At 41.7% G+C, this 27372-nt stretch overlaps 1 protein-coding gene across 1 annotated transcript in view; it reads left to right on the top strand.

The window, feature by feature from the left end:
• LOC310993747 (endonuclease V-like) overlaps positions 1-27372 on the top strand; it is a 92174-nt gene that overhangs the window by 17963 nt on the left and 46839 nt on the right. The window contains exons 6-7 of the mRNA XM_083982205.1: positions 3444-3512; positions 3723-3851. Of these exons, the coding sequence (XP_083838331.1) occupies positions 3444-3512; positions 3723-3851 (198 nt within the window). The remainder of the gene's footprint in view (positions 1-3443; positions 3513-3722; positions 3852-27372) is intronic.

The raw sequence follows: 27372 nt of genomic DNA, 5'->3' as shown, positions 1-27372 counted from the left end.
TAATTCATGTTATAAATCTAAAAATAATAAGGAATGTTACTTGTACATTCAGTAACACAGCAGTGACTTGAGCACATACAGTACAGTGTGGTTGTAACAGACTGTCCCTTCATTTGTGGAAGAAGGAAATAAACAAGATCCACCCTGGTGATTTGTGACCGGGTGGTTTGGTGTATTTCTCTGGTTCAGACAGTCCAACCACATTCCAGCTTTATCTTGATACCCTACTTATGCAGCCTCCCCGTGATGTTTGCAGGATGCGAAGATCAGGAAAACATCAATTTATTCTGATATAGAAGTATGCAAGCTTCCTTTACCCCAGGCTAAATGAGCTCATTTAAACTGAAGTAGCATTTTTTTATATATAGTATTACAAATTTTACAGGTGAAACCAGGCACCAGCCAACAGCAGACTCATTGGCTGCTTTTAAATCAGTCAATTGTAATATCTTAATGTACAACTCAGACTAATACAAATGCAGCATTAACAGCAAGTCTAAGAACTTTTTCTTTTATCTTCTCGTCTCACTCTGAGAAAACAGATAAGTGAATTTACCAAGAACTCCAAGTATTCCTTTAAATAAGACACATCTCGGTGCAGTTTGTTAAAACTAAACAGGGTGAAATGGTGTTGAGCCACTTTGCTGCACACTGCTGGAGCCAGTCCCAGTGGAGAGCAAATCTTCCCAAAGTGTAACTGGCTTTAAAAAGAGGCTGAAAACTGCTCTGCTCCGCTCTCGCTTCTTCTAAGCACTTCATCTGGCACTTAAATGATCTATTGTACACTTTTAACATCTATTTGAATGCATGTTTAATACCTGGTAAACACTGAATGACCTCTAGGTGAGCTAAACTAATAGACATGCCTTGTTTGCCTGGTCTGAGGAACCTTACTTATTACAGTTTCTCTCTCTCCCTATAAATAATAAACCACATGACCTGATGAGAGGAGAAGTCTTTGCAGTGGCCACAGTGTCTCCATTAAAATACACGCTTCATCCTGCTGAAGTGTCCTTGAACAGGAGCTTTGGTCTCTAGCTGCTCTCTGCTCGCTCCGTGTTACCTGCAGCTCAGTTCCCACTAGATGTAAATGTAATGACGGGGGAGCGCTCTGTGTTTCTGTCTGTGCCAAGTCTGAGGCAAAACAAACAGGATGAAAATGTTTCCATTTTGTCCTTGATTCACTTTTTGGAAAATTCTAACCTTGTTGTCATTCACTCTTTTTTTTCTATCTCCAGTGTAGCTCTCCTCCCTCTGTCCTCCTCTCACTTCTCCTCCCATCTCATCTTCTCATATCTTTTCTTTTTTTTCACTGTCACTGTCTCTCTCTCTCTGATAGCCTGGCTCTAACTCAAACTAGTGTGTTATTGATGACTTGCTCTGTGTTTCTGCTGTTCTGGCTTCTGTCCTACACTTGCTTCATAGGAGCCAAATCTCTTGCTCCCGTACAAACACACACACACATGCACACACACGTGCACACACACACACTCTCTGGCACACTGTTGGCCTCATCCCAGTCGGGATCAGAGGCCCCGTGCGGCCCGTCCTGTCTCCCTGCCGGCTGCTTGCTGTAATCAGTCATTGTGGAGTGGACACCCCATCCATCATGGAGGCTAAGCTCCCTTCATGGCTCTGGCCCATAACCCACAGCACACCTGTCAACAGCGGTCCACATCACCGCTCTGACTTTGCACTGTCTCCTCAACTCTGTGAATAAAACTTAAGTTCTCAAAGAAGAAAATGAAGGTGTCCTTTCAAAATAAAGTTGCCCTTAATTCATCATCAGCTTATCATTAATCTTGTGAAGTCTAATCTAAAACATTGAAGATGAGTCTGTCGCTGCATCAGGTCTTATTGACTCCTATATTGTTTTTTTTCTTTGAATGATTTAACGCCAGATGGAAAGTCATAGCTGAGAATCCTGACTAACTTAGAAATTACTATATTGAGAATACCTGGGGGGGCGGGTGGGGGATTTGATTTATCATTATTAAAAACACACATAATTATTTTAGTTTAGTTGATTCACTTTAGTTGAGTTGCACATGGTTCAATAAGATAAACACAGTAAAAGAGTTATATTCCTGGCACAGGAGAGGAAGGAGTCCTCCCCTTCATTTCAACAAGTCATTGAAAACTTATGGTTCAATAACGTGATGCAACCAAGTGCCAAGTGGTGTAACCAGTATTTTTTCATAAAAATCCGACCAAATACAGGAAACTAAATCTGGCCTCAAATGTGAAATAAATGTCAATCACTTTTGAATGCAACACTATGTTTCTTGACAATTTTTACATAATTTGTCACATTAGCAGTGGTTTTTAGGTTATGTCCCAATCAGTGTTGCCCAAATACATTAAAATTTAGATATAGACATACAGAAGAAAATCTATTTCGATGTAATGTTTTCAGAAGAAAGTATATATTTTTTATAAGAACACTTAAATCCAGTGGTGGATCAAATATTTATCATTCTTTTGTTGTTACACCATTTGACATTGTCAGGGCATTCTTACTTTTTATTTTTTAATGGTTCAAATGTCATTTCAAATGGCATAAAACCAATGTGAATTCAAAATGTATATTTTTTTTAACAAACCTGATGCTTTTAAAACATTTTTTAAAGATAATTCTGAATTGCCAACCCTTGTCTCTCTCTGACCCTTATGTAATCAGGAAGAAGAATTAAGATAGAGATTTTAATTAAATTTTTTAAAACCTAACTACAGAAAATAAAATGTCAAAAAGAAGTGTGAATATAATAACGTTTGTTTTACAATAAATTATGTTGTTATTTTGTAAAGTTTGTATCTTTTTCACTATTGCAATGTTTGTTATGTTGTATTTTGTGGATTGCATGTATTTTTTAATTGAGCATTCTTGAGTCCATCAGTTTATATTTTAATTGATATAATCAAAGATCAGGTAAACAATAAAATGATGAATCACACATGTACATTGATGTACATTAACAGTAGTCTGAGAAGACATGATGTAAGACAGTTGACTGTGTCACCAGCATCCTGAGTCAAACAACTGTACAACATCAAATGGACAGATGTGTAAAAAGAAGAAGAATGTGTTTGTGATGTAAGTCACAAATTTGCTGAAAAAAAAGTCACATAAAAGGAGGTTTTTGTGCAACATTTCTATCAATTTTGCAACATGTCGACTTTGAACTCTCAGAGAAAAAAATATTTGGATTTTGTCAATCAAAGAAACTTTTAAAAAACAAAATACAGATGAGTTCATTCCTATTTTAGAAATTTGAAAGAGCTTCACTTGGAAATGAAAGATGAGACACACAGAGGTCACAGAGAAAGTGAAGCCTCTCCAGCAGGTTAATAGCTTGTCTCAGTTTGCTGATGTTTGCTCTGCCCTGCTGTACATCTTTTTTCTTTTTTTTGACTTTTTGATTTTTGTTTCTTTGCCTCCGCAGATAGCTGCTCTGCAGAAAGGAGGAGACAGCTTCCCACTCACAGCCGCCTCAGGCAAAGTGCTCGGAAAGGTGCGGCAAAGGACAGACGCGCAAAAATAGAAGCAAATAGTTCTCAGATCTTGTTGTTTTGTTGCCGGCTGACTTCAAAGAACAAACACCATGCTAAAAGTCAAACTCAACAAAGTGTGTGTGTGATGAGAACAATGACAGAGAGAAAGAGAGAGAGAAAGAGAGAGAGGGATGGATGTTGAAAAGTTACCAGAGTCTCTTTGTGTCCAGGCGCTGCGCAGCTCTGACAGCAGCTCCAAGCCGGTGTACGTCTCCGTGGGACACAAGATCAGTCTGGACACGGCTGTGCGCCTCACACACTCTTGCTGTCGCTACCGTGTCCCCGAGCCCATCAGACAGGTACACACACACACACACACACACACACACACACACACACACACACACACACACACACACACGACAAAAACACACAGAGCCACTGAAAGTAAAGAAGCCTGCCACAGTGAAAAGGCACAACTCTAAAGACTCTGTGATTGGATGTAACAAAAGTTACAACTCCTCAGCTGTGAGGGAGAGTGAACGGTGATCATCGCTTGTGTAACGGCGTCCTGCTGTGAGGCAGGGAGCGTGTGATCATTACACTGTGTGCGCCTTGCAGCAGAAGGGCCTTGGAGAAGTGGAGGAAATAACATGCAGTCGAATTAGGGATGTGTAGTTTGTTTTTCTATGAACCAGATAACTGGTCAAAGCTGCAATGTGACAGTGATGGTTTTGTCTTAGACGTTGTTTTTAACTCAAAAGCAGAAAAACGGTAGGCCTCATTCACAAACTGTTCTTAAAGGAGACATATTCTGCCCCCTTTCCACAGATTGAAATAGTCCCCAGGTGTCTTAAAGACATGTCTGTGACATGCTTCAGTCAAAATCCCCCAAGGATCAGACATCACATCTCTTTTCATCCTCTCTAAACAGCCCTGTTCAGAACGGCTGCTTTCAGTGTCTGTCCCTTTAAATGCAAATGAACCACTGCTTGCCCCGCCCCTTCTACCGGTACCAGGTAGGGGTGGGGTTATGCAAATTCGAAAACTAATGACATCATTGTCAGACAACTGAGGGAACAGCTCATTAAACCACATGGATTTCAACCTAGGGAGCCTGAGCATTACAGATTTTTTTTTTGTCAGTTCTCACATTTTGGGGTCCAGAAGGCAAAACAAACACCCATATATGTTAAAGGGAAACTTCGTTTTTTTTTCAACCTGGGCCCTGTTTTCATATGTTTTTCTGTATATGTGAGTGATGGATAATACTTTTATTGAGGTGGCTGCAGTATTGAGCCGGGCAGGCAGCCTGCAGCCCAGCTAGAGCTCTTCAACCGGGCAAGTGGCTCCCGTCAAAGTTCGCCCTATAAACCTGCATTTTTTTCACACTGACAGGCTGAGATAGTTACAATGAGTGTCTGACAACATACTGGAAAGGAGAAATGAACGTATGTCTCTACCTTTAGCACGTCTCTTCTTCTTCTGACTGGCAGTAGTCATCCTGGTCAAAGTGGTCACTGCAGACCCTGTGGTCGGCACGGCGACGGCGCAGTGCATCCACAGGAGTGTTAGCATCCATTTGTAGCACAGCTAACTGTTAGCCATAACTTGTGAAAGCTCTGTGAAAGCTGCGTGAAGAGCAGCCCAACATTTTGTTGTTGATTTGTAAATGCTCCGGTCGTCTCTCTTCACCTCAGTCAGGTAACAGTATTCCCCACCGGTGTTTTGCCGCGAGTTATCGCAAGATTTCAGAACGAGATTTCTAGCGTGGTGAGATTTGGACACAGATCACAACAAACAGCGACCTCCAGCTAAAGGTAGAGACTATTACGTTCATTTCTCCTTTCCAGTATGTTGTCGGACACTCATTGTAACTATCTGAGTCTGTCAGTGTGAAAACAATGCCCGTTTATATGGCGAACTTTGACGGGAGCCACTTGCCCGGTTGAAGAGCGTTAGCTGGGCTGCAGGCTGCCTGCCCGGCTCAATACTGGAGCCACCTCAATAAAAGTATTATCCATCACTCACGTATACAGAAAAACATATGAAAACAGGGCGCAAGTTGAAAAAAAACGAATTTTCCCTTTAAAGAGCCTTCAAAAAGTGATATTTCCATAATATGTCCCCTTTAAGATGCAAAAGGAGGGAACATGGCTTTGGCATGTTCCTGGGAGAGATTGCAGGGCAGATAACTGTCTCTAGCAGTATATCTCGGAAAGTGGCATCTAATTCTCAGCTACGCACAGAGGGATTGACCTTTAACCACACAAGACTACACAGGAGATTCAAATTCTCCTCTAACAGTCAGTAGTGCGCTGTTCTCCAGATACAACATTCAGTGGACGACTGACAGAATCCCACGTGCCTTTTTTTTCTGTTACTTTGCATCAAGTGCTGACGGTACTAAATATAACAGCAGGTTTTTGGTTCACTTCCTGCAGCAGTAGCTCCACTTCAGCACTTGGGCTCCGATGCTCCATCTTTAGATTTTCATTTTAACTTTCTTTCTCACCTCCTCTTCTCAGTTTCTGTGGTTTCTGTGTGCACATGGCCCTGCAGTCTAATGCCTTTTTACAGGACTGATGGGGCATTTACCTTTACTAATCCTATGTTATTAGAATCACCTGTATGAGATGGCATTCATCAGTCAATCTAAGAGGAAAGATGCAAACAATTAACACCTTCATGAATCCGAAAGTTTTCTTAAGAAATTCTTAAGAACAACTTAACTCATTGAGTGCCAACCACGTAATTTCTTGTTTTTCGTTCCCATGCGTTGAGTGCCAAAAACGAAATTTTTCGTTTTTTGCTTTTTTTTTAAATTATGAAAATAGACACTTTAATACACATTATATGTAAATTTGGGGACTCTACGACGAGGAGAACTGAAATAGATGACGATCAAAGTCACATGACAGCTCATGATGTGGAAGTTTTTATCATAACTCGGCTTTTGCAAACGGAGTTCTGCATGCAGATGCAGCAGCTGCTGCAGCGCAGCTGCTCTGCTCTCACCCGCGAGGCTCCAGCAGCTCGGAGCCGAAACAGGAAGCTCTCAGCCGACAGTCCGCCCGGTCTTCATCTGGAGCAACACCGTGTCCTCCCCAAAGTCCTCCCGCGGTAAAATCTGATGGTCTCTGGGCCAAAGCAGACCGGCATCACCGACCCGTACCACAGAAGGACCGCGACCACCGGCGGGACCGGTCTTCCCGAGCCGCGGTGGCCGACTGACCCTCACGTTCCGCGGCGAGAGGCTGTGACACGGCACGGTGCGTCTGTGTTATTGTTGTTTAGTGGCGCCCCCCCCGCCCCCGGGGCCTGTTGTTCGAAAGTAGAATAAAGATATCCAGGATAAGTGGAAAAGCCAGGTTGGGCAAAGTCTCATAAGTCCATCCTGGCTTAATTGGTTGTTTGAACGCCGAGCCAGGCTGAGGAGGAGCAGCTTTGTCAAGCCAGGTGTAACTTATTCTCTCGTCAGTAGACCACAGAGATTGATCACAGATTCACCGATGAGAGGACAGGTGTGGCTACTTTCCTCCAATCAACACCGGATCTTGAAGTAAGGTGACACACCTCTTAGAAAAAAAGAAAAAAAAGCACCGCTGCTGTCGTAAAGCTCAGAGAGAGTGGACAACTGCGGACTGATTGAATGTTGGAGTAGCCTAATCAAAAATTATAATTAAATTATTAAATCACAATCTAAGTTCCTTTCACAAATTAACAGCTGTGCACTTTGCCTTAATGATGAGCAGTGGAAGTTGATACATTGCACAAATCTCTTATCATCTAAAGTAAAGTTCATACAGCACAAATAGAAGTGGCCAAAAGTGCAACAGGTGAAAATTAATTAAATATAAGAACATTATGCAGTCTGGTGCTTCAATAAATTGCCGATAACAATGTTCAAATGAGGTGTATAAATTATTTGGAAGGTGCCTGCTCAAACAATTGTATTCTTGTTTTTCTTCCCTCAACCAATATTCGGCCAATATACTGTATTTTGTAACATATTTTATAAAAATAAAAATAAATCTATTGCTATTTTTGCTCCATTGCTTTTTATGAGAAGCCATGTAGTACCAGTGGTCATAGAAAATATCATAGATGGGTCACAGATATCGAAAATAGTGAGTATTGACTGAAGAACAGTGTGCACAATTCTGTGCTAATGTGTTTTACAGATTTCACAAACCGTCAGACATCTTTATGCCCTTTAGCACTGGCAGATGCAAAGATTCAGTGTGAGAAGCACATGAATAGGCCTAATTATGAAAAAAAGAAAAGAAAAATAACCTAATAAATATTGTAAATGTTTCATGTTTTTTGATTATAGTAAATGTATTTAGTTTGTTTAGAAATCAGGCCAATACGTACATAAGAACATGGAATAACTGAGTGAAACACGTTGATTTCTGATCAGAGTGACTGCTGACTTGACAGATAAAGACAACAGAATCAACTTAGCCTGGCTGTTAGCCTGGTCTGGAGCAGGCTAGCTGCAGAGAATAAATCACCATAGTAACTTGACCAGGATAAAGGTATCCAGCTTTCGAACAACCAACTTGAGGCTAAATTCAGCCAGGATAACCAACATATCCCGGCTTAATCCCTTATTAGTGCAGCAGATTAATTGCATATTTCAAGAGAATCGTTCACTTTGGTATAAAAGCATGAAATTTGGCACAGATACTCTCTAAGGGTCACTTTTTGGGAAAAATGTTGGCCGCAAAAATTTTAAATGGCGGCCATTTTTTCAAGATGTTCTGTATTTAGTCTAGTAGGAAGAGGGGGGTATCATGTATCCCCTGAAAATATACTTCAAAACAGTGTTTCTACATTGGAAAAAATGTGTAGAAAATGATGAGCTATGTTAAAAAGTTGTCAGAATGTCCCATGTATCATTTTTATGCAAATTAGTGCTGCCATTATCGAAAAAACCTAATTTCACTATATCTCAGCCAATATTGCAGATAAGTGAACAAATAAGATGTCTACACCCATGTTTTGAGGGTCAGAGGTCATAATAAAACTATTCATAAAGTGATCACATGTTGGTGCCATGCTAGTAAGCAAACCTAACCCTTTTACCAATTACAAGACGCCAATATTGGAGATACCAAATAAGGTGTCTAGACAGAGGTTGTTGTGTGTTTAACCAAGGTTTATTTGGATCAAACATCATAATAGAACTCTTGTTGATGTGACCACTCTTCTCTTTCCCATGCCAGATAAACAGTCAAGTAAATGGTTCTCCACTATGCATCACTCATCATCGTTTTCACTGAAATCATCAGAGGTAAAATCATCCTCTCATTCCTCTTTCTCCTCCTCTTCCTGTTCATGCTCCCCAGTGTCATGGGGATCAACCAGTGAAGTTGGTAGGATAGGACCACAGGACCACACTGGTTTCAAACACTCCTTCATCAGTCTTCATCCATCCCTGCCCCTCATCATAGGGTTTTGGTTTTTCCAGAATCGGTTCATCAGCTTGCTCCAACTGCCTCAGTATCTCAGGCTTGACACTCTAGCAGTCACTGAGTTGACTGAATACGTGAAACCTGGGATTCTTCTTCAAGGGCCCCACCTTCCTTCTCCCTTTGATGGCACTGGTACAGTCTTCTCCACTGAACACATAGAACCCAAGAAGAGTGGTGCGGTGGTCTTCTCCCAGGGATTCTGCAAGCTCAGAGATGTTGAGAAGTTGTTGGTGTTGGGTTAAAGAAGCTTCCTGGATCTTCACACTGTAGGGGTCTGATGAAGTCAGCTTTAGCAGCCTTGCCCACAGCTTCTGCTCGTACTGTAACACGTCCATCTCAACATCAGTGGGGACAGATGCACCGGAGGCAGGCAGTAGTAGTATTGCAGAATCCCTGGGAGAAGACCACCGCACCACTCTTCTTGGGTTCTATGTGTTCAGTGGAGAAGACTGTACCAGTGCCATCAAAGGGAGAAGGAAGGTGGGGCCCTTGAAGAAGAATCCCAGGTTTCATGTATTCAGTCAGTGACTGCTAGAGTGTCAAGCCTGAGATGCTGAGGCAGTTGGAGCAATTCACCTGTCTGATGTTTGGACAGAGTTGTGAGTCTTCAGTGGATGTTGTCCGTGCCAAGTTGCTACGCAACATGGTGGGGGAGGACAAGAAACTCACTTGCAAGTCTAAGGTTGACCTGGCTCGCCTTCCTCCATGCCACTCTGCTCTGAAGCCACATGCCCGACGTGTGAACTACCGTGTCAGTGTCAGTGTCCGTGTCCGTGTCCGTGTCCGTGCCTTGTACAAGCGAGCTGATGAACCTATTCTGGAAAAACCAAAACCCTATGATTAGGGGCAGGGGTGGATGAAGACTGATGAAGGAGTGGTCCGATCCTACCAATTTCACTGGTTGATCCCCATGACACTGGAGAGCATGAACAGGACGAGGAGGAGAAAGAGGACCATTTACTTGACTGTTTATCTGGCATGGGAAAGAGAAGAGTGGTCACATCAACAAGAGTTCTATTATGATGTTTGATCCAAATAAACCTTGGTTAAACACACAACAACCTCTGTCTAGACACCTTATTTGGTATCTCCAATATTGGCGTCTTGTAATTGGTAGGTTTGCTTACTGGCATGGCACCAACATGTGATCACTTTATGAATAGTTTTATTATGACCTCTGACCCTCAAAACATGGGTATAGACACCTTATTTGTTCAGATATCTGCAGTATTGGCTGAGATATAGTGAAATTAGGTTTTTTCGATAATGGCGGCACTAATTTGCATAAAAATGATACATGGGACATTCTGACAACTTTTTAACATAGCTCATCATTTTCTACACATTTTTTCCAATGTAGAAACACTGTTTTGAAGTATATTTTCAGGGGATACATGATACCCCCCTCTTCCTACTAGACTAAATACAGAACATCTTGAAAAAATGGCCGCCATTTTGAATTTTTGCGTGGCCAACATCTTTTTCTCAAAAAGTGACCCTTAGAGAGTATCTCTGCCAAATTTCATGCTTTTATACCAAAGTGAACGATTGTCTCACTAATCTGCTGCACTATATCTAGGTTTCGAACAACAGGCCCCTGATGGTGGTTTTGTGAATAGAACAACAATTGTTGTATATATTTATCTTATACGAGACCTTTGATCCAGAAATGCGAGTGTCAGAAGAGCGACAGGCACAAACAGAGCACCTTTCATAAAAGACGCTCTATCTCCTTTTCCAAAAAAAAAGGAGGGATTTTGGTGAAACCCAGCCATGTTTAGCTTGACTTTTCTCAGGAACGGAGGCACGTAGAAACAAACGGTTTGTGGTCATTTGAAGCATAAAGTTAAACCTTTCAATTGAGCTACAGTATGTGTTGGTGGCAATAATATAGAATACACTATGGCTCTACATAAAAAGTCAAAAATGGTCTAAATTGCCGGTACACTTGACTAAAACTTTGGAAAGGAGCGCGGCACTCAATGAGTTAAGAATATATATATATATATATATATATATATATATATATATATTTATAATTACTTAAAGGTACATTGTGTAAGAATTCCTCCCATCTAGTGGTGCGGTTGTAGATCGCAAGCAACTCAGTCGTATTTTTCATGTTGCATTCACGTGAAATCGGACTTAAGGCAGACGGACGACAGCCGCTGCACAAAACGGCATAAACAAGCCTCTATGTAAACAAGTGGCCCGTCAGGACGAAGCAAAACAATACACTTGAGAATATGTTGTCATGGCGATGTGGTATTGTTTACCTGACCCACGTTTTACCGGCTTTCTCTCCACTTCTGTGACTAAAATGACATCTAGTTTGTTACTGACGGCCGTCTGCCTGACTGCACCTGAATGCAGCATTCAGGCGCAGTCCTCACAGTCCTCACTGCGTTACCGCGGTGACTTTTCACAGACGCCACCTGGACCTGAGCCGACAGCTCCGGTGTCTCCGCTGAGTTTCCGTGGTTTCCTACCGTCACGCTGCCACTGAACGTAAAAACATGGCGACACGACATGGCAGCAGCACCGAGCTTACCCGCTCCATGGAGATATGAATGATATGAACGGCTCATTCAGAGCTGAAAGGAACACTTCACTTTGTTGATGGGGGGGATTATAGATGAATGAAAAACAGACTTTTGAACGAAATAATCGATTTTCGTGAATAGATAACAGGGGAAGTTACACAATGTCCCTTTAATAATATTTACTGCTCATCCTGTAGTTGCTTTTAGTAGATGTCGTATTCAGATAAACTCTGCGAACAGCGAACATTTTGAAATGTTGAACCAGCCCAGTGTTTCGCAAGAGCGTCGCTTTGTGTGTGTCGTCCGTCTTTGTCTGGGTCCATGTCCCTGCCACACACAGTCAGAGATAACAAGCTAACATGCTGCAGGGTAACGGGACAGAGCAGGATGATTGATGCTTCAGCAGGACAGGGACAGGGACAGGGACACTGAGCAGGAGAAGTCCTGAGTACCTGTTAGCCAGGAGTGCCCCACACACAGATTAGTGACAGATTAAAGCAGAAACCTGAATTAATGAGTGGAGAAACATAACAACCACGACCCGAGGGCTCACTGAATGTTTGACACGCAGAGTTATCGTATGGATGTATGCTGCGTCTCTCCTCAGCAGAGTGCAGTGCAGTAGACTCTGTTCTGGAGGCTCATCGTCTTACTAATACATTGTATGAATTATTTGAAAATCATATCACTCCCTGAGGTTAAAATGTTGAGTTCTGGTGCAGTTGCATGAGGCTGAATGAGGCATGGAAACACACAAACCCCGCTCCTCCTCATTATCTGATATCTGAAGAAACTTAAAACAGTGGTGCATTGGTTCTCATTCTCGTACCACTTATATACACAGATTTGCTGTAGAAGTCATTGGTTGCGACATACACAAATGAAAATGTCTCATATTTACAACAGGAAACGTGGTGTCATACTGAGACAAATTACATTTTTGGTCCAGGAATGTCTCAAGTACAGTTATCTGCTTGTTTGACTGAAATGTTCAAATGAGACGCCTGAATCTGGACGGATTACTCTTGTTGTCAAACTTGACAAAAATAAAACCAAAATGACTGTTAATGGTAAATTAATATTCTGTCCACTGTATCAGTATCTCCTTCTTTACTCTTAAAGGTACATTGTGTAGGAATTCCTCCCATATAGCGTTGTGGTTGTATATTGCAAGCAACTCAATCATATTTTTCATGCTGCATTCACGTGAAATTGGGCAGACGGCAGACGGACGACAGCTGCTGCACGTAACGGCGTAAACAAGTGGCCCGTCAGCACGAGGCAAAACAATACACGTCATATGTTGTCATGGCGATGTGGTATTGTTTATCTGATCCACGTTTTACCGGCTTTCTCTGGACTTCTGTGACTAAAATGACATCTGGTTTGTTACCGACGGCCGTCTGTCCGACTGCAGGTGAATGCAGCATCAGTGTAACGCTCCATTCCTCCTCACTGCGTTACCGCGGTGACTTTTCACAGACGCCACCTCCACCTGAGCCGACAGCTCCGGTGTCTCCGCTGAGTTTCCGTGGTTTCTTACCGTCACGCTGCCACTGAACGTAAAAACATGGAGACACCACATGGCAGCAGCACCGAGCTTACCCGCTCCATGGAGATATGAATGATATGAACGGCTAATTCAGAGCTGAAAGGAACACTTCACTGATGATTAATCAACACACTGATTAATGAAAAACAGTCGTGAATAGATAACAGGAAAAGTTACACAATGTTCCTTTAACTGAAGCTTCCAAGTTTTCATTTCATACGCGTGTATTGCACAACTGATCATCACCAGCTTCCAGACTATTGAACTCCACCCATTTTATTCATCAGTATGTGAGCATGTGTCCTGGGCAGCATTACTTATGTGAAAAAGAAAGTTGTATTAATACTTTTTGTATCCATAGGGAGCTTGGTAAAAAAAAAAAAAAAAAATCGGAACAGTGTAGAAAAAGAAAGAAGTGAACTTACTCAAACTCTGCAGCTTCCTCTCAGTTCAGCTGGAGGCTAGACGCTCAAGGCTACATTAGCCACCGCTAGCACAACACAGCACACCTGGTGATGTGGTTGAGTTACATTGAGGATAATGTGTACCAGGTTATCAAAACCTCTGCCAGGTTTTGATAAGGTAGAAAAAAGTGAGTGTTGAGTGCAAAGGGAGAATAATATGTCTCCTTTAATACAGGTGGAATAACATTCCCCCTGATACCTCAGGCAATAACATAGTTACTGAGCAATTTCAGGTTCTGTGTGTTGAGTCTTAAAGAATTTATTCATTCAGTGCTGATTTGATTTCAATAAACCGTTTTGATGATCAGAAACAGCAGAACAAGATAATAATTCAAAAACAGTACTACTGTATGTACACACAGTTCAAACAGAAAGAGTCCAGGGAATAAAACTTTGTCTGAACCTTCCTCCTCCTCCTCCTCCTTTTTTCTTTTCTGCCACTAGGTTGTGCTGTGCTTCTGCTGTCCGACATGCTTTTACCTCTGCTGCACAGAAAACACACTAATACACGTGCCCGCACACACACACACACACACACACACATCTCAAAATCAGTTTTTCACCAAGGGAGCTGCAGTAGCATCGGCTTACTCATCCCCTCCTGTGTGTGTGTTTATTTCATGAAAGTGTGAGTGCAATGTGTTTAGCTGGTAGGAGGAAGAGGAGGAGGAGGAGGAGGAGGAGGAAGAGGAGGAAGCAGCAGGGGCTGAATATGGACAGGGACACTCAAACTTCCTCCCTCCAGTCACTGACACCTCTGTCTTTGTCTTCCTCTCTCTTCTTGCCCTGTGTTTCCACTGTCTCTGCCCGTCCCACAGATATTTCCTATTCTCTTTATCGCTGACATCACAGAAAAAAAAACAGAACTTCACAGATCTAGTCCTGGTGAGTCTCATGTTCACAGCTGAACTCGCCGTTTGTGTCGCTCTTTCGTGGGCAGAGCAAAGATCCTCGTCCCTGGGGCTTTTTGAAACCTCAGTCGAAACTGGTGGAGAAAAACTTTCTCCAAAAAGCTGTTGATCTGACAGGAAGGCTCTGGGTTACGTAACGGCTTCGTGTTTGAAGTTTGAACACAACTGCACTAACTTCCCCGCAGTCCAGACACACGTCATGGACAACAACCGGGACGGGACGGGCCAGACAGACGTCAAAGTACAGAGATGTAAATACGTGATAATGTCAGGTGCACACTAGGCTGTCGCAATCATTACATAATCACCTGATCTTAATTATTTGAGCTGACCACCATCATTTTGTATGATGGTTAAAATGGTTTCTGGGGCGTCGTTCAGCTCAGTTGGTAGAGCAGGCGCCCCATATGCATAGACTGTCCTCGCTGCAGCCGGCTCCGTAGCAAATCACGACTCTGGCGGCCCTTTGCAGCCTGTCATTCCCCCTCTCTCTGCCTCCCCATGTCTCTCTTCACTAAATTATCAATTCAAGGCAAAAATGCCCCAAAGATATACTAAAAAAAATCATTTCCATTCATCTGTATAAAAACAGCTGCAAGAAACTATGTCAAAAATGTCATTACCATCACTATTTCCTCCTCCTATTCCACCGAGGTTTGACTTGTCCTCTTTTAATGACATCATCACGTTGCGCCCCCTTCTTCTTCCATATTTTAATGACACATGAGTGGAGCCACAAACTGTTTATCTAGAGGAGTTTCATTTCTAATATTCTACGACCACATTTAAAGGGGACATATTATTGAAATATCACTTTTTGAAGGCTCTTTAACATATATTTAGGTGTTTGTCTTGTCTTCCGGCCCAAAAATGTGAGAATTGACAAAAAAATCTGTAATTCTCAGGCTCCCTCGGTTGAAATCTGTGTGGTTTTATGAGCTGTTCCCTCAGTCGTCTTCCAGTGATGTAACTAGGATTTGAATTTGCATAACCCCACCCCTACCTGGTACCAGTAGAAGGGGCGGGGCAAGCAGTGGTTAATTTGCATTTAAAGGGACAGACACTGAAACCAGCCGTTCTGAACAGGGCTGTTTAGAGAGGATGAAAAGAGCTGTGATGTTTGATCGTTGGGGGATTTTGACCAAAGCATGTCACAGACATGTCTTTAAGACACCTGGGGACTATTTCAATCTGTGGAAAAGGGGCAGAATATGTCTCCTTTAAATGAACATCTATTGACATCATGGATGTAATTGCAATGCCAATACATAGCTCTTCTTCTTCTTCTTCTTCTTCTTCTTCTTCTTCTTCTTCTTCTTCTTCTTCTTCTTCTTCTTCTTCTTCTTCTTCTTCTTCTTCATAAGGTGTAAGTGTATTATTAAACTATGTTTTGGCATAAAGCAATCAGAAAAAGAACCGCAATTATTTGTATGGCAATTAATCGTCAACTAAAATGTCATAATTGTGACAGCACTAGTAACACACACACACATACACATGTGCACACTTGGCTGGGCACAGCAGCTAAAGGTTGCCAAGGTATCCATGGCAGACATTGTGTTGTGGTTTGTGTGTGTATGTGTGTGCGTCCTGGCGGTGAACCACAACTATTCACTCCGAGCAGTGATGCAGTTTGTCAGACAAGGACACAGCTGACACAACAAGAACACAAACACTCGTCTTATTAATGTTCGTAAACCTTCATCAGGTAATTCATATAGTGTGTCTTATGTTTGTCTATATGTTTTTTACCTTAGATAAAGTGTGGGAACCAGTACCAGGTGTTTGATTCTATGTATTATCAACCTATCAATAACATGGAGGAAAGCAGCAACTTGGAAAAAAGGGGAAATGACATTGATCAGTTCTCAGCTAATCACAGTAATTACCCAGGTCTATAATAACTATTTCAATGTAAGCCAACTTAATATTCTCCTCCGGTGGACGTTTATTAAATTTCAGTTGAAAAATGAGCCAAATCCAATCAGATATTGTCGAAGGTTCTTGGATTAGCACAGGGTGTCAGGTTTTAGTTACAGTTTTAATAATCAGGACTGACAGAGGTAAAGTGTCACTGCAGTTTGGTGATCGTGTCCAAAAATCTGTGAATTAACCCTTTGCTCTGCGGAGGCGTCCTCCTCCTCCTCCTCCTCACCATCTAATGAGATCCTCTCACCTCACATCATGAGTGGAGTAAACCCCTCCTTCCACAGCACACAGACATTCACACAGAGGAAGATAAAAGGGAGAGATGACATCATGGCTGGATTCTGCAGAGAAGGCTGATGTGTGAATGCACTGCAGCAGAATCTTATGTACCACAATGAAAAACTGACACACACACACACACACACACACACACACACACACACACAGGAGCTCAGACTAATTCACGCCCCATCTCAGCCTTGCTTCCTGACACCATTAAATTCTCACACTCCCACACTTCACTTGATAAAGCCTAAGAGTGCATGTGATGGGAAGTGGAAGGCGACCAGTTACACGACTGTGTTATTTCACTCTGAGGTCACTGTGACAGTGAGGGGGGGTCGGAGAGAGGGAGTGACCCAACCAAAGATGACAAATCTAATCCCCGAGCTTTGTTTTGATTCGTCGTCTCGTTGAATCTAACGTCTCTCAGTCATCTGCTGTTTTCCTGGCTGCTGCCTGAGGTGGAGCCCACTGCTGTGTTGATGTATTCATCCTGATCAGAAGAGTTGACTTCAATTTTAAAGCCGTGTCACCACATACATAACCGCGTATTGGCAGATTTAACTGTAAGCCCTAATGATGAAAGCTGCAGGGAAGTGAATGACATAAGGCTCAGTAAGTTCTCAAGCTGCAGGAGCGAACAACACAGGAACACTGGTAAATCACTTCAAGGGATTAAAGTCTGTGCACTTCTTTAAAATCTGACTTTTCATTTATTAAGGTCCATTCGTGATCTACTGTAAGCTGGGTTGTTTTCCTACATGCTCCTGTTTGACATTTAAACATTTACCCACAATATACAATACACTGCACTGTACACATCCATCATTTCCTAATAATCTTTGTAGCAACTCAAAATGTAATAACAGCCAATACCAAATTAATTTGGGCCATTTAAATGTAATAAAGCGTTGTACTAACTTGCCAATAATGTAATAAAATGTTTCAGCCAATAATAACTTTATTTGCCGATAATGTAATAAGTTATTACATTATTGGTTGGTTATGAAGTCAAAAGTTTTTTCTAAATACTAGGCCAATAGCGTAATAACCAGCCAATACTGTAATAATTTATTACATTATTATTATTGGCAAACAAACTTATTACATTATTGGTCCAAACATTTTATTACATTATAGGCTCAAACATTTTATTACATTATAGGCTCTATTGCATTTAAAATGGACAAAATTATTACGTTATTTTGTTTTGGGTTGCTACAATCCTTTATTAAGTTTTATGGAAAGGCCTACTGTCAGTTTCTCAGCACGATTACAGGTTAAACCGAACACTGTTGTGTTGCTGCACGTCCAGGTCATTTCCTTTAGTCAGTGCAGATGAATGCAGGTCAGATGAACACAGTATATCTACAGGCAGACATGCAGTTCAACATATTGTATGATGGATAAGTTCCCAGGAACAATTTGATAATAACTTTTTAATGGAGAACTGGTGTACAGAACTGATACTTTTCTCTGTTTTATGTCATTGGGACTCATTCAATATCAATATCTATTGAGAAACTTGTACTTTTAACTGTTATGTATCTTATGGACCAAATGGTACAGAGAGCAGGAGATTAAAATATAGTAAAAAATAATAGTAGTCCCTAATGGAGTTTTTTAGTTCATAAGTAATGAAATGTGGGAGTCTGATTCATGATGAAGATCTTCCCTTCTCTGCTTTTCTAACTTTTACACATATTTTTCAACTTAATAACCTCAAGGCTGATTTGTTTATTGACTCATTAGCTATGTTCTACCCAGAAAACAAATTTGGTTTATTAGACATTTAACCCAGCATGTGTGTGTGTTTGTAAGAGGCAGTGGTGATGCTTGTTTGTGGAGTTTGTTAATTGAAGTCATGCAGACTAAAGCTGAAGAAGTGAATGCACCAGCAGCATGCTGTTGTGCTGCTCTCAGATGTAGCCTATCTTTTGGAAGGAAACAAAACTGAACTACGAGGATATCAAATCTCTGATATTTGACTTTATTTCTCCTTTTAATTAACAGTTACCTAATTACATACTCTTCCCTGGGGACTGGTTAAGAAATAATCAGGAAATAACGGATAGAAATGAGAGATAAAATAGATGGCACACAGTAACTTTTTCACTTTTCCCTGAAACATGCAGCCCTGTGGTCAGAAGCTCACTCCTCTGACCCCTCAGCTCAGACATACAGTACAGTAGCCTACAACATAACATGTGCACACACACACACACACATACACACACACAAGGGCACATCTCCAACTCCTGACTTCCTTTCCAGCAGTCAGTTAAAAGCCTTAATGGACGGCAATGGAACAGAAACCTAATTTTCTTCAAGCTAATGTTCCTTGACAAACACACTAGTATCCTGTCAGACCCGCTCACTTGGGATTAGAGGGCCTGTCTGTTGGATCCTGATCAAATAGGTACAAAGAAATGTAAGAAATCAAGTGTGGTCATGAAGGCTTGTAGTTTCAAATTCTACACAGAATTACTATTATTTTAGGGCACATTTTATTTTGAAATTCAAATAAATCAAATATAAAACCCCCAAAAATCGATCAACATCAATTTAGTGGTGCTACAAGTTTAATTCCAGTAGGTGTCGCCCGCTCTCGACAACCTTCAATTGGTTGCCAGGTACGCCTATAGGGAGCAGCTAGTAGTTAAAGCTAAGCTAAGGCTAACCGTATTTAACAAGCAGCAGCTCCGGTGTTGACAGCGGACTGGAAACACATCTGAATCATTTCACACTAACTCACCTGCAGACAAACCCGACAAACCTGCAGCATCACGCCTGCACCGGAAACGTTACAGTAGCTACCGGCTGACCGTTAGTTAGCATTAGCATTAGCATTAGCACGATGCCATTTTCTCTATCACGATCTGCCCCCCCACCCACCCTGAGCTCCGCCTCATGTGACAATCAACTTAGAAGGCTACTAATGCTGTTGATGCATAGATCATTTAATTTTGACGTTTCCAACCCAACCAGATGTAAATATTTATATATTTTGGACCTGTCAAAATGTAGTATAAAACAATTATTTATACTATAAAAAAAATCTGTTAACTTAATACTTTTATTCTAAACCCCTCTAGACGTTCTGTGGATATATTATTTTTGAAAAATTAACCGTTTGGATGAAAAAGTTGTAGCTACAACCTTTAAAACAACTTAAATCTTAGAAATATTTAATTTCATAATAATGAACTAATGAAGCTTCTTAAATACATCCTCTTATAATTCACTGTCAAGCCTCAATGATCCAACGCTTGTTTTCAGTCAACAGGTTTGTGTACATTGTCGTTTGATGAGGGCAGTCTTGGCTCACATTTGGTCCAAATGCATTACTCTCAACCCCCCCAGCCCTTCTGCTCCGCATAGCCTAATGGGAAGACATCTACTGGTAATGAGACTCTGAGGAGCTGGCTGAGATGTACAGTAACAGACCTCTCCTGTCTGTCTGAGTGCTCTGCGCCGAGAAGGAAGTCACTAATTATACTCCCTCTCCTTCTGCAGCAGCCACCTGTACTGTAAACCCACTTCATATACTGTGGACTGTGAGGAGTCACCGTGCAGTCTGAAGTTTGTGAAGGCTTCCTAGCCAACAGATACCTGGAAGTACTAGGTTAATGCGTGTTTCCGTGCAGCTGATGTTCATCTGTTGTTGCATAAAACAATCTCCCTGCAGAGCCACGTGTGCTTAACAAAAACATCCTCCTGTACTGCAGCGTAAACCTCTCTGGAAATCGGATGTATACAATTTCCCTGCTAAGAGGGGATAAATGTGGCTCCATGCCCCCGTCCACATTTTGTATCTCCATGCCCCCCCCCCCCCTCCCCTCCCTCCCTTGTAGGAAGACAGGAAATGTAAAAGCTCCACAGCTGCACTCCCAGATTGCAAAAACAGATGGAATTTCAATGTGAGTGATGGCAATAGGGAGCCTGCATGCATAGAATAAAAGAGATTGAGAAATGCATTGTGTGTGTGTAGTGTGTGTGTGTGTGTACAGAGGAGAAGGGATGCAATGTGTTTGTGTTTGTGAGAGGGAAATATTGTGTTTAGTGTGCAGATATTGAAAATAAGGATATATTTCTGTAGGAAAAAAGGCTTTCTGTGTTTTTTTTCTTCTTAGTTGTTGTTTTGTTTTCAGTTTCATCCTGTACAGCAGCCATAACAAAATATATGTTTCTTTGTGTGTATATGTCTATGTGTGTGTGTGTGTGTGTGTGTGTTGGCTCTAAGGTCCATGTGAGTTTGGTGTTTAAGTCCCCACTTTTTCAACTTTCCCTTCCAACTTTCAGCCTCCTTGTTCTCCTCGACTTTGTTCGTCCTCGCTTGTTTTTCTCCTCTCTCGCCTCTGTCTCTCATCCATCCATCTATCTCCACCCCCCCCCCCCCCCCCCCCCCCCTTCCTGCTCCGTCTCCGCTCTTTGAATAATTCAGGCCTGCAGAGCTTGGGTATTTTTGGTTGTTGTCACCTCTGCAGTAACATAAACACAACCCACACCACTGAGCAGACACACACACACACACACACACACACACACACACACACACACATACTGTACACACAAATGAAGCTGTCGACAGCAAGTAGAAAAAGAGTGTGTGAGGCCGCCGAGACTGGCTAACAATAGTTATCAAGAGTAACAAGAGTTATTTTGACAGGGATTTCACACTATCACTGCTCCGTCTCTGCTTTGCTGTCTCAGAAACGACTAACGATATGTCTCACTTTCCTGTTTACACAAAGTTTGACTATAGAGCCAGAGTCTTCACCAGTGCTTTTCCTATTCGAGCTGAGTTTAGTGTTTAGGTTGTTACTGGAGTAAATTTGGGAGTCATTACTGTATGAGCCACACTCTGGTTCTTATTCATTTCATCATTATTTACCTTCATTATTCCCATTGAGCTCAAGGATCTATCATTAAGCAACCTGCAAAATCTGCTGAGGGCAGCAGCAGATTTACATACTGGTTAAAGGCCACTTTGGAATTTGTAGAGAACTCTGGGCTGAGCACCATGCCTTAAAAACAAATCCTCCTATCAAAGCTTTGTATTTGGCCACATGGGGACAGCAGAGCCACCTGAAAACACAACAGTGACATAACCTTGTAATGCTGGAAAAGTGAAAGTGAAACATTAACATTCATATGAAGTTGTGTTTATTTGTTATAGCGCAGGTCAGACCTGGCATTACTACGGTATGTGATCTCATCACAAGTGGTACCTGGAATTAACATGTGTGTCCACATGCATCTCAAGTAACCACTCTTCTGCTCTACATGGAGATGAACATATTCCGGTTGTGTTTGTGTTCAAGAGAGAAAGTGAGAGAGACAGAGAAGGAGGAGTAGGGGTTAAGCAAACCACTGAGTACACCTGTATAATGATTAAGGTTTCTTGGTTCATTATGAAAAAGTGCTGGGATTAATTAAGACTAATTTGAGAAGAAGGTCCTTCAGTGTAGCCCAAGAAGCTTTTGCTTTCACACTGTGGCCCAGTGCTGACCACTTGTCACCGCATCACCTGAGACTGGTGTTGATACCAGGTCAGAGCTCATGATACATGTACATCTGATCTTCACTCTGCTTTTGATTCTGTTTTGGTCTCCACCGTCTCCTGAGGAAAACGTCTGATTTCTAAGACTGATTCAGAGTCAGAGTCAGTTTATTTGCCATTTGTGTGAGACCACATTGGAAAAGGGTTTGCGAGAGCTCAAAAAGAAACACTTAAGACAATAGAACAATAGACAACCAATAAGTAGATAAATAAACAATCAATAAACAGATACAATAGATAAAATAAAAATGGACAATTTGCCCCCATGGATAGGCTGACGGTCACATAGGAAAGTACAGTACTGTACATATTAAAAAAAATGCATACTTTGATTCACTTAGATCACTAGTTAGTGCCACGGGCTAAGGCTCCGAGGCACTATTGTCATCCTGCATGTTTCTTCTTCTTCTTTTTATTATTCCTCTTTCATACCAAATTTAGATTTGCTACCAAATTATGTATCAAAATGTGTGTCTCGATGAGGATCGGTGTGCAACTATGAAAAATTTCCCATGGAGAATGAATAGGAGGGGGTCTGTTTCTGTTTTCAAATGTTTAGGCTACTGCTCTGGCATACTTTCACCTATGGAGACTCCATTTAAACTTCACAATGATTCGATGAATGAATGATACATCTATTGATGTATTTTGATAGGTATTATAGTTTTCAACGGTCTGTTTTGGAGAACATTTGAGATTATAATGGCTGTGTATTATGTAGAATGTTCAGGCTAGAGAGGGTGACATCATTGGCTGGAGTGGGAGAAGCTGTCTGAAACCTTTCTCTCACACTGCTCCTGGCCACAAGTCACCATCTACACACTTGGTTTTTTCCACATACAAATGTATCATCTCTTTCACAATGTGCTCAGAAAAGCAGAGGGACTCACAGAATTTAAACTGTGAAGCCTCTGAGTGCAGCCAGATCCCTCCCTGCTGTACACCGACTCAAATACAAAGATCTGACAGAAGCAGAAGTCGAGTTAAAAAAAAAATCCTTGTTTTTAACTGGAATGAGTATATTTACTGTAGAAAAACCAAAAACATATCAATGTGTTCAGGAAGTCATCTGGATCTGGACTGTTTCTTGTTCTGATAGGAGCAACCATTTTATCAATATAAGCCCAAATGTGAGCACGGATGCAAAAAATCTCCCTCGTTTATATGAAGTCTCTGTGGCCCTCACAATTTCTGTGATTCTATGCAATTTGATACTGGGTATAGGCTAGTCATTATATCACAGCCCATTCAGATAGTAAGTTACCTTATGTGTGTGTAAACAGTGTTTATCAGAGTGTATGTGGGCTAGGAAACCCAAACAATGAGTTAATAGAGGCTGAAACATTGTAGGAGTGAGGGGAGCTGCACTTTGACACAAGCAGCTTCAGTTTATACTAAGCTCATATAGAAATATTGTTTTTTACAGCTTTAAAAATCAATGTTGAGTTTAGAATGTTTCAAATGTTAAAATAGTCGATAGCTTAATGAGTGGTTCCTAAATGTAATGGGGGAGTTAATCCGGGTTAACTTCTGCTGTGTTGATTCATAAAAATAATAAAAAGGGTAATGTATCTGTCCAGGAAAAACACATATTGGATATTGAAATTTAGATGTGCTGGAAGCAATAGCAAAAAGGTCAGGAGATCACCGGCGTCATTATGATTCATCCTCTGTGACCAAATTCCATGCCGATTCATCCAATATTTATGGGGATATTTCACTCTGGGCTGTGGCGCTGGAGCGGCTGTTTGACTGAACGACACGACCCTCGGGCTCTCAAATGTGTTTTTCGTTTTTTATATCTTTGTGACTTGATCGTCTTTGGGTTTTGGACTGTTGGCCAGACCAAACGAGACATCACAAGGTTCTTAGAAACTGTGATGAGTGTTTTTCACTGTTTTCTGACATTTTGTTGATCATTTAAATAGCCTAGACGTTAAACACTAATGAATAGTGATGATAACAGCTGCCTACACTGATTACAGTGATATACGTCACTTTCACATGTGTTCCTCTTGAAGCAGCCTGAACATTGATCTGACAGTGATCACAACACAGGTGTGTAGTGGAATTTAAAGGGATAGTTCAACATCAAACTCATCAAATACACAATCCAACAACTCCAAAACACTCTCGTGGAGAAGTTGTAACCTGCACATTCACCACACTATGAGATAATGATGGAACTTTACGAGACAGAGTTGTTTTAGAGGTAAATTCATATAAAACCGCTGATGCTCGTTCCCGTCGAGGGCAGTTTTTCGGCAAGCAGTCTCTGTATTTACCTCGAAAACAACTCTGTCTTGTAACGTTCCGTTATTATCTCATAGCGTGGTGAATGTGCAGGTCAGAACTTGTCCACCAGAGCGTTGTGGAGTTGTTGGATTGTGTATTTGATGAATTTCATGAGGGAAACCAAGAAATTCCATGAGCCAGCTCACGGCTCTGCTCTGCCGATCTAAAAATAGCTTGCACCAACAATTAGGTAAAGGTAGGTCAAGGTCAAAAGGTAAAGTCTGCTAAGACTATAGGGATTATGGCAGTGGGCCAATTTGCCAAAATGTTGAACTATCCCTTCAAAAGGCTGGTTGCACAGTGATAAGAGTCATGTTTTTCTACTGACAGGGTAAAACATCCATGAAGATTGACACCGCTGCTCTGCTGGTACCAGGCAGCTGCACCAGTAGGCTCATGCAACTTTTCTAAATATGCCGAGAGGATGTGACTGATTTAAAGTGGAGCTCCCCTTTGGGCCCTGAGGCTGTGTAAATGTTAATATATGGCTGTCTGACATTCTAGTGCTGCAGCCACTGGACTCTGGACCTCCACAGAGAGACCGGGGGAAGGTTGAAGAATGACGAAAGTGCAGCCCCGGGGGTGGATATGAGAGAGGAAGGTGTAGAAGAGAGGTAAAACAGAGGTGTGAGGAGGAAGGACAGGAAAGGAAGGAGATCTTGAGGAAAAAGTTTAATGATTAGAGTGATAAAAAGGATTTGGCTTGAAAAAAGTAGACTGGCATAGCTGCAGGGCTTAAGGGGCTTTGTGGGCCGGAGGATAAAGACCTGCCCCAGGCCACTGGACCATAGCCAGGACTCAGACACCGTGTGTGTGTGTGTGTGTGTGTGTGTGTGTGTGTGTGTGTGTGTGTGTGTGTGTGTGTGTGTGTGTGTGTGTGTGTGGCCTGAATGCACAGAGAGCGAGCATTGCACATCTGTTCACCTGAGCATTCCCACCCTGGCAGCGACTGTGGCCAGAGGAATCAAGTTCTGAACTGATGGAAATTTTCAGTGAAGGCTTTTCTGTGCTGCGCAGCACCACAGCTGTCACGCTCTCCTCAGTTCATCACTGTTACTTTCCCTCCGTTTTCTCTCCATCAGGTACACACCATGTGATAATTTATGCTGCGACAAAGCAGAGTGGGGGGATGTCTTTTCTGCATTTGTTTTACACTGCCTAATTACAAACTAACCAGCTTTGTAAATAATTGTTGCTGGAGCTGAAACGTAGCTGCTTTATTGGACAGATTTCTGTCTGTGTGCCAGGCTCAGGGAATTGGTGAAAAGATGAGACTAAACATTTGGGTTTTAAGTTTTAGGTATTCTTCCGTAGCTGTTTCGGTGATGGATACCACTCTGAACAGCAGCAGCAGCATGTGTTGGCTGTTTCACTTCATATTTATGGATGTGATGTAAAAAAAAAAAAAAAAATCTTACAAAGCTGTTTACATGGCTGATGAAGATGGCTCTTCATCTAAAACTCCAACAGCCGTGCACACTGAGTAACTCAGATTGCAAAAACCTGTTGATATCCTAATGTGTTTCTGCTTCCATTGATAAATCTGGGCTCTTCTTCATCTCTACCACAGCCTCACAAACTAGTTGGTTTGTTTACAAGACAAGCAGCTAGCCAGAAATGGCCAAGAGGCTGTGTGTAACTGCAGCAAAAAACCCCAAGTGAGACTGAATGCGTATTCTGAATGTGCTTTTTACACGTCAGAAGACACTTATAGATGTTTGATAGATATCCCACATCTTAAATGTCAAATTTAAAAAGGCCAATTCTGCAATATCCAAACACAGACTTTCCCCTAGAATATTTTTTAGCTCCAGATCACAGCATTTATGGAGAGGAGAGGAGAGGAGAGGAGAGGAGAGGAGAGGAGAGGAGAGGAGAGGAGCACAGCTCAGAGGCTTCCAACTGCAAATAATGAATTCTGAATGAATGCAATAGTGATGATATTTGACATATAGCCTGTTGTTGGCCTGCTGGGGTGTGTCGTTGGAACAGGGTACAGGGGAAACACTGTAAACAGAATATGTTGTGTTTATCAACCCATTTAAATTAGTATTGTCAGATAATGGTGGAATATTTATGATACATCTCCTCTTTCCTCCAGACAAACACTCTGAACAGTATTTTCCTCTCACAGATCCATTACAATGAGACTGTGTAAGTTGCTGCAAAGTCGCCACTGTAGCTACATGTGACAATCACCAGATGATAAATGCAAAAATATAATGTAATGTTTTGTTTGGCACAAGGAGAGAAAATTGTCCAGTCTACGAGTTGCCTCTTTAATATCTGTTATATTACAGTGTCAAGTTAATCTTTGCTCTCTTTGTTTTTAATTGTTCATGAATTCAGCTGTTTGTTTATAACAGACAGACTGAGTTATGTCTTTTCAATCCAAAAGCTCCACGGTCTCATTTGAAAGTAGTAAGCTGACAAGCTGGGGAAGCTGTCAGACAGTAGTCAGTGCCTTCAGCTGTGTGTGACAGTCACATCCCCTCACCTGGCGGGTCACAGTGTCTGTCATTAGTCTCCCATCTCCCTCTATAACTGACACACCATCCCAGAAGAGGGTAGTAGAGGGGTAGCATCAGGTCATACACTAAAAGACAAATTCAAATTTTACCTGATGATGTTGAATCTTACCTGATGGTGTTAAATGAGAACTTCAGGGATCATCAGGCTTATTACAATCCTGATTGGAACGCGAGTGTCTGCACAGAATGTCATGGTGATCCATCTGCAGCTTAATGACGAGATAAATGGCCCCGGGTAACTGTTGTTTTATCTGCCCTGTTAGTTAAAATTATAACTCAAGCTTTTTTTTTTCCTTCATGGCACTCTGTAGATGAGGAGTCTCAGACCTG

This window comes from Trachurus trachurus (genome assembly GCF_905171665.1).
Source record: "Trachurus trachurus genome assembly, chromosome: 1".
NCBI classification, from domain to species: domain Eukaryota; kingdom Metazoa; phylum Chordata; class Actinopteri; order Carangiformes; family Carangidae; genus Trachurus; species Trachurus trachurus.
The sequence above is the reverse complement of the archived record's forward strand: the minus strand, read 5'-3'. Positions and strand labels throughout refer to the sequence as shown.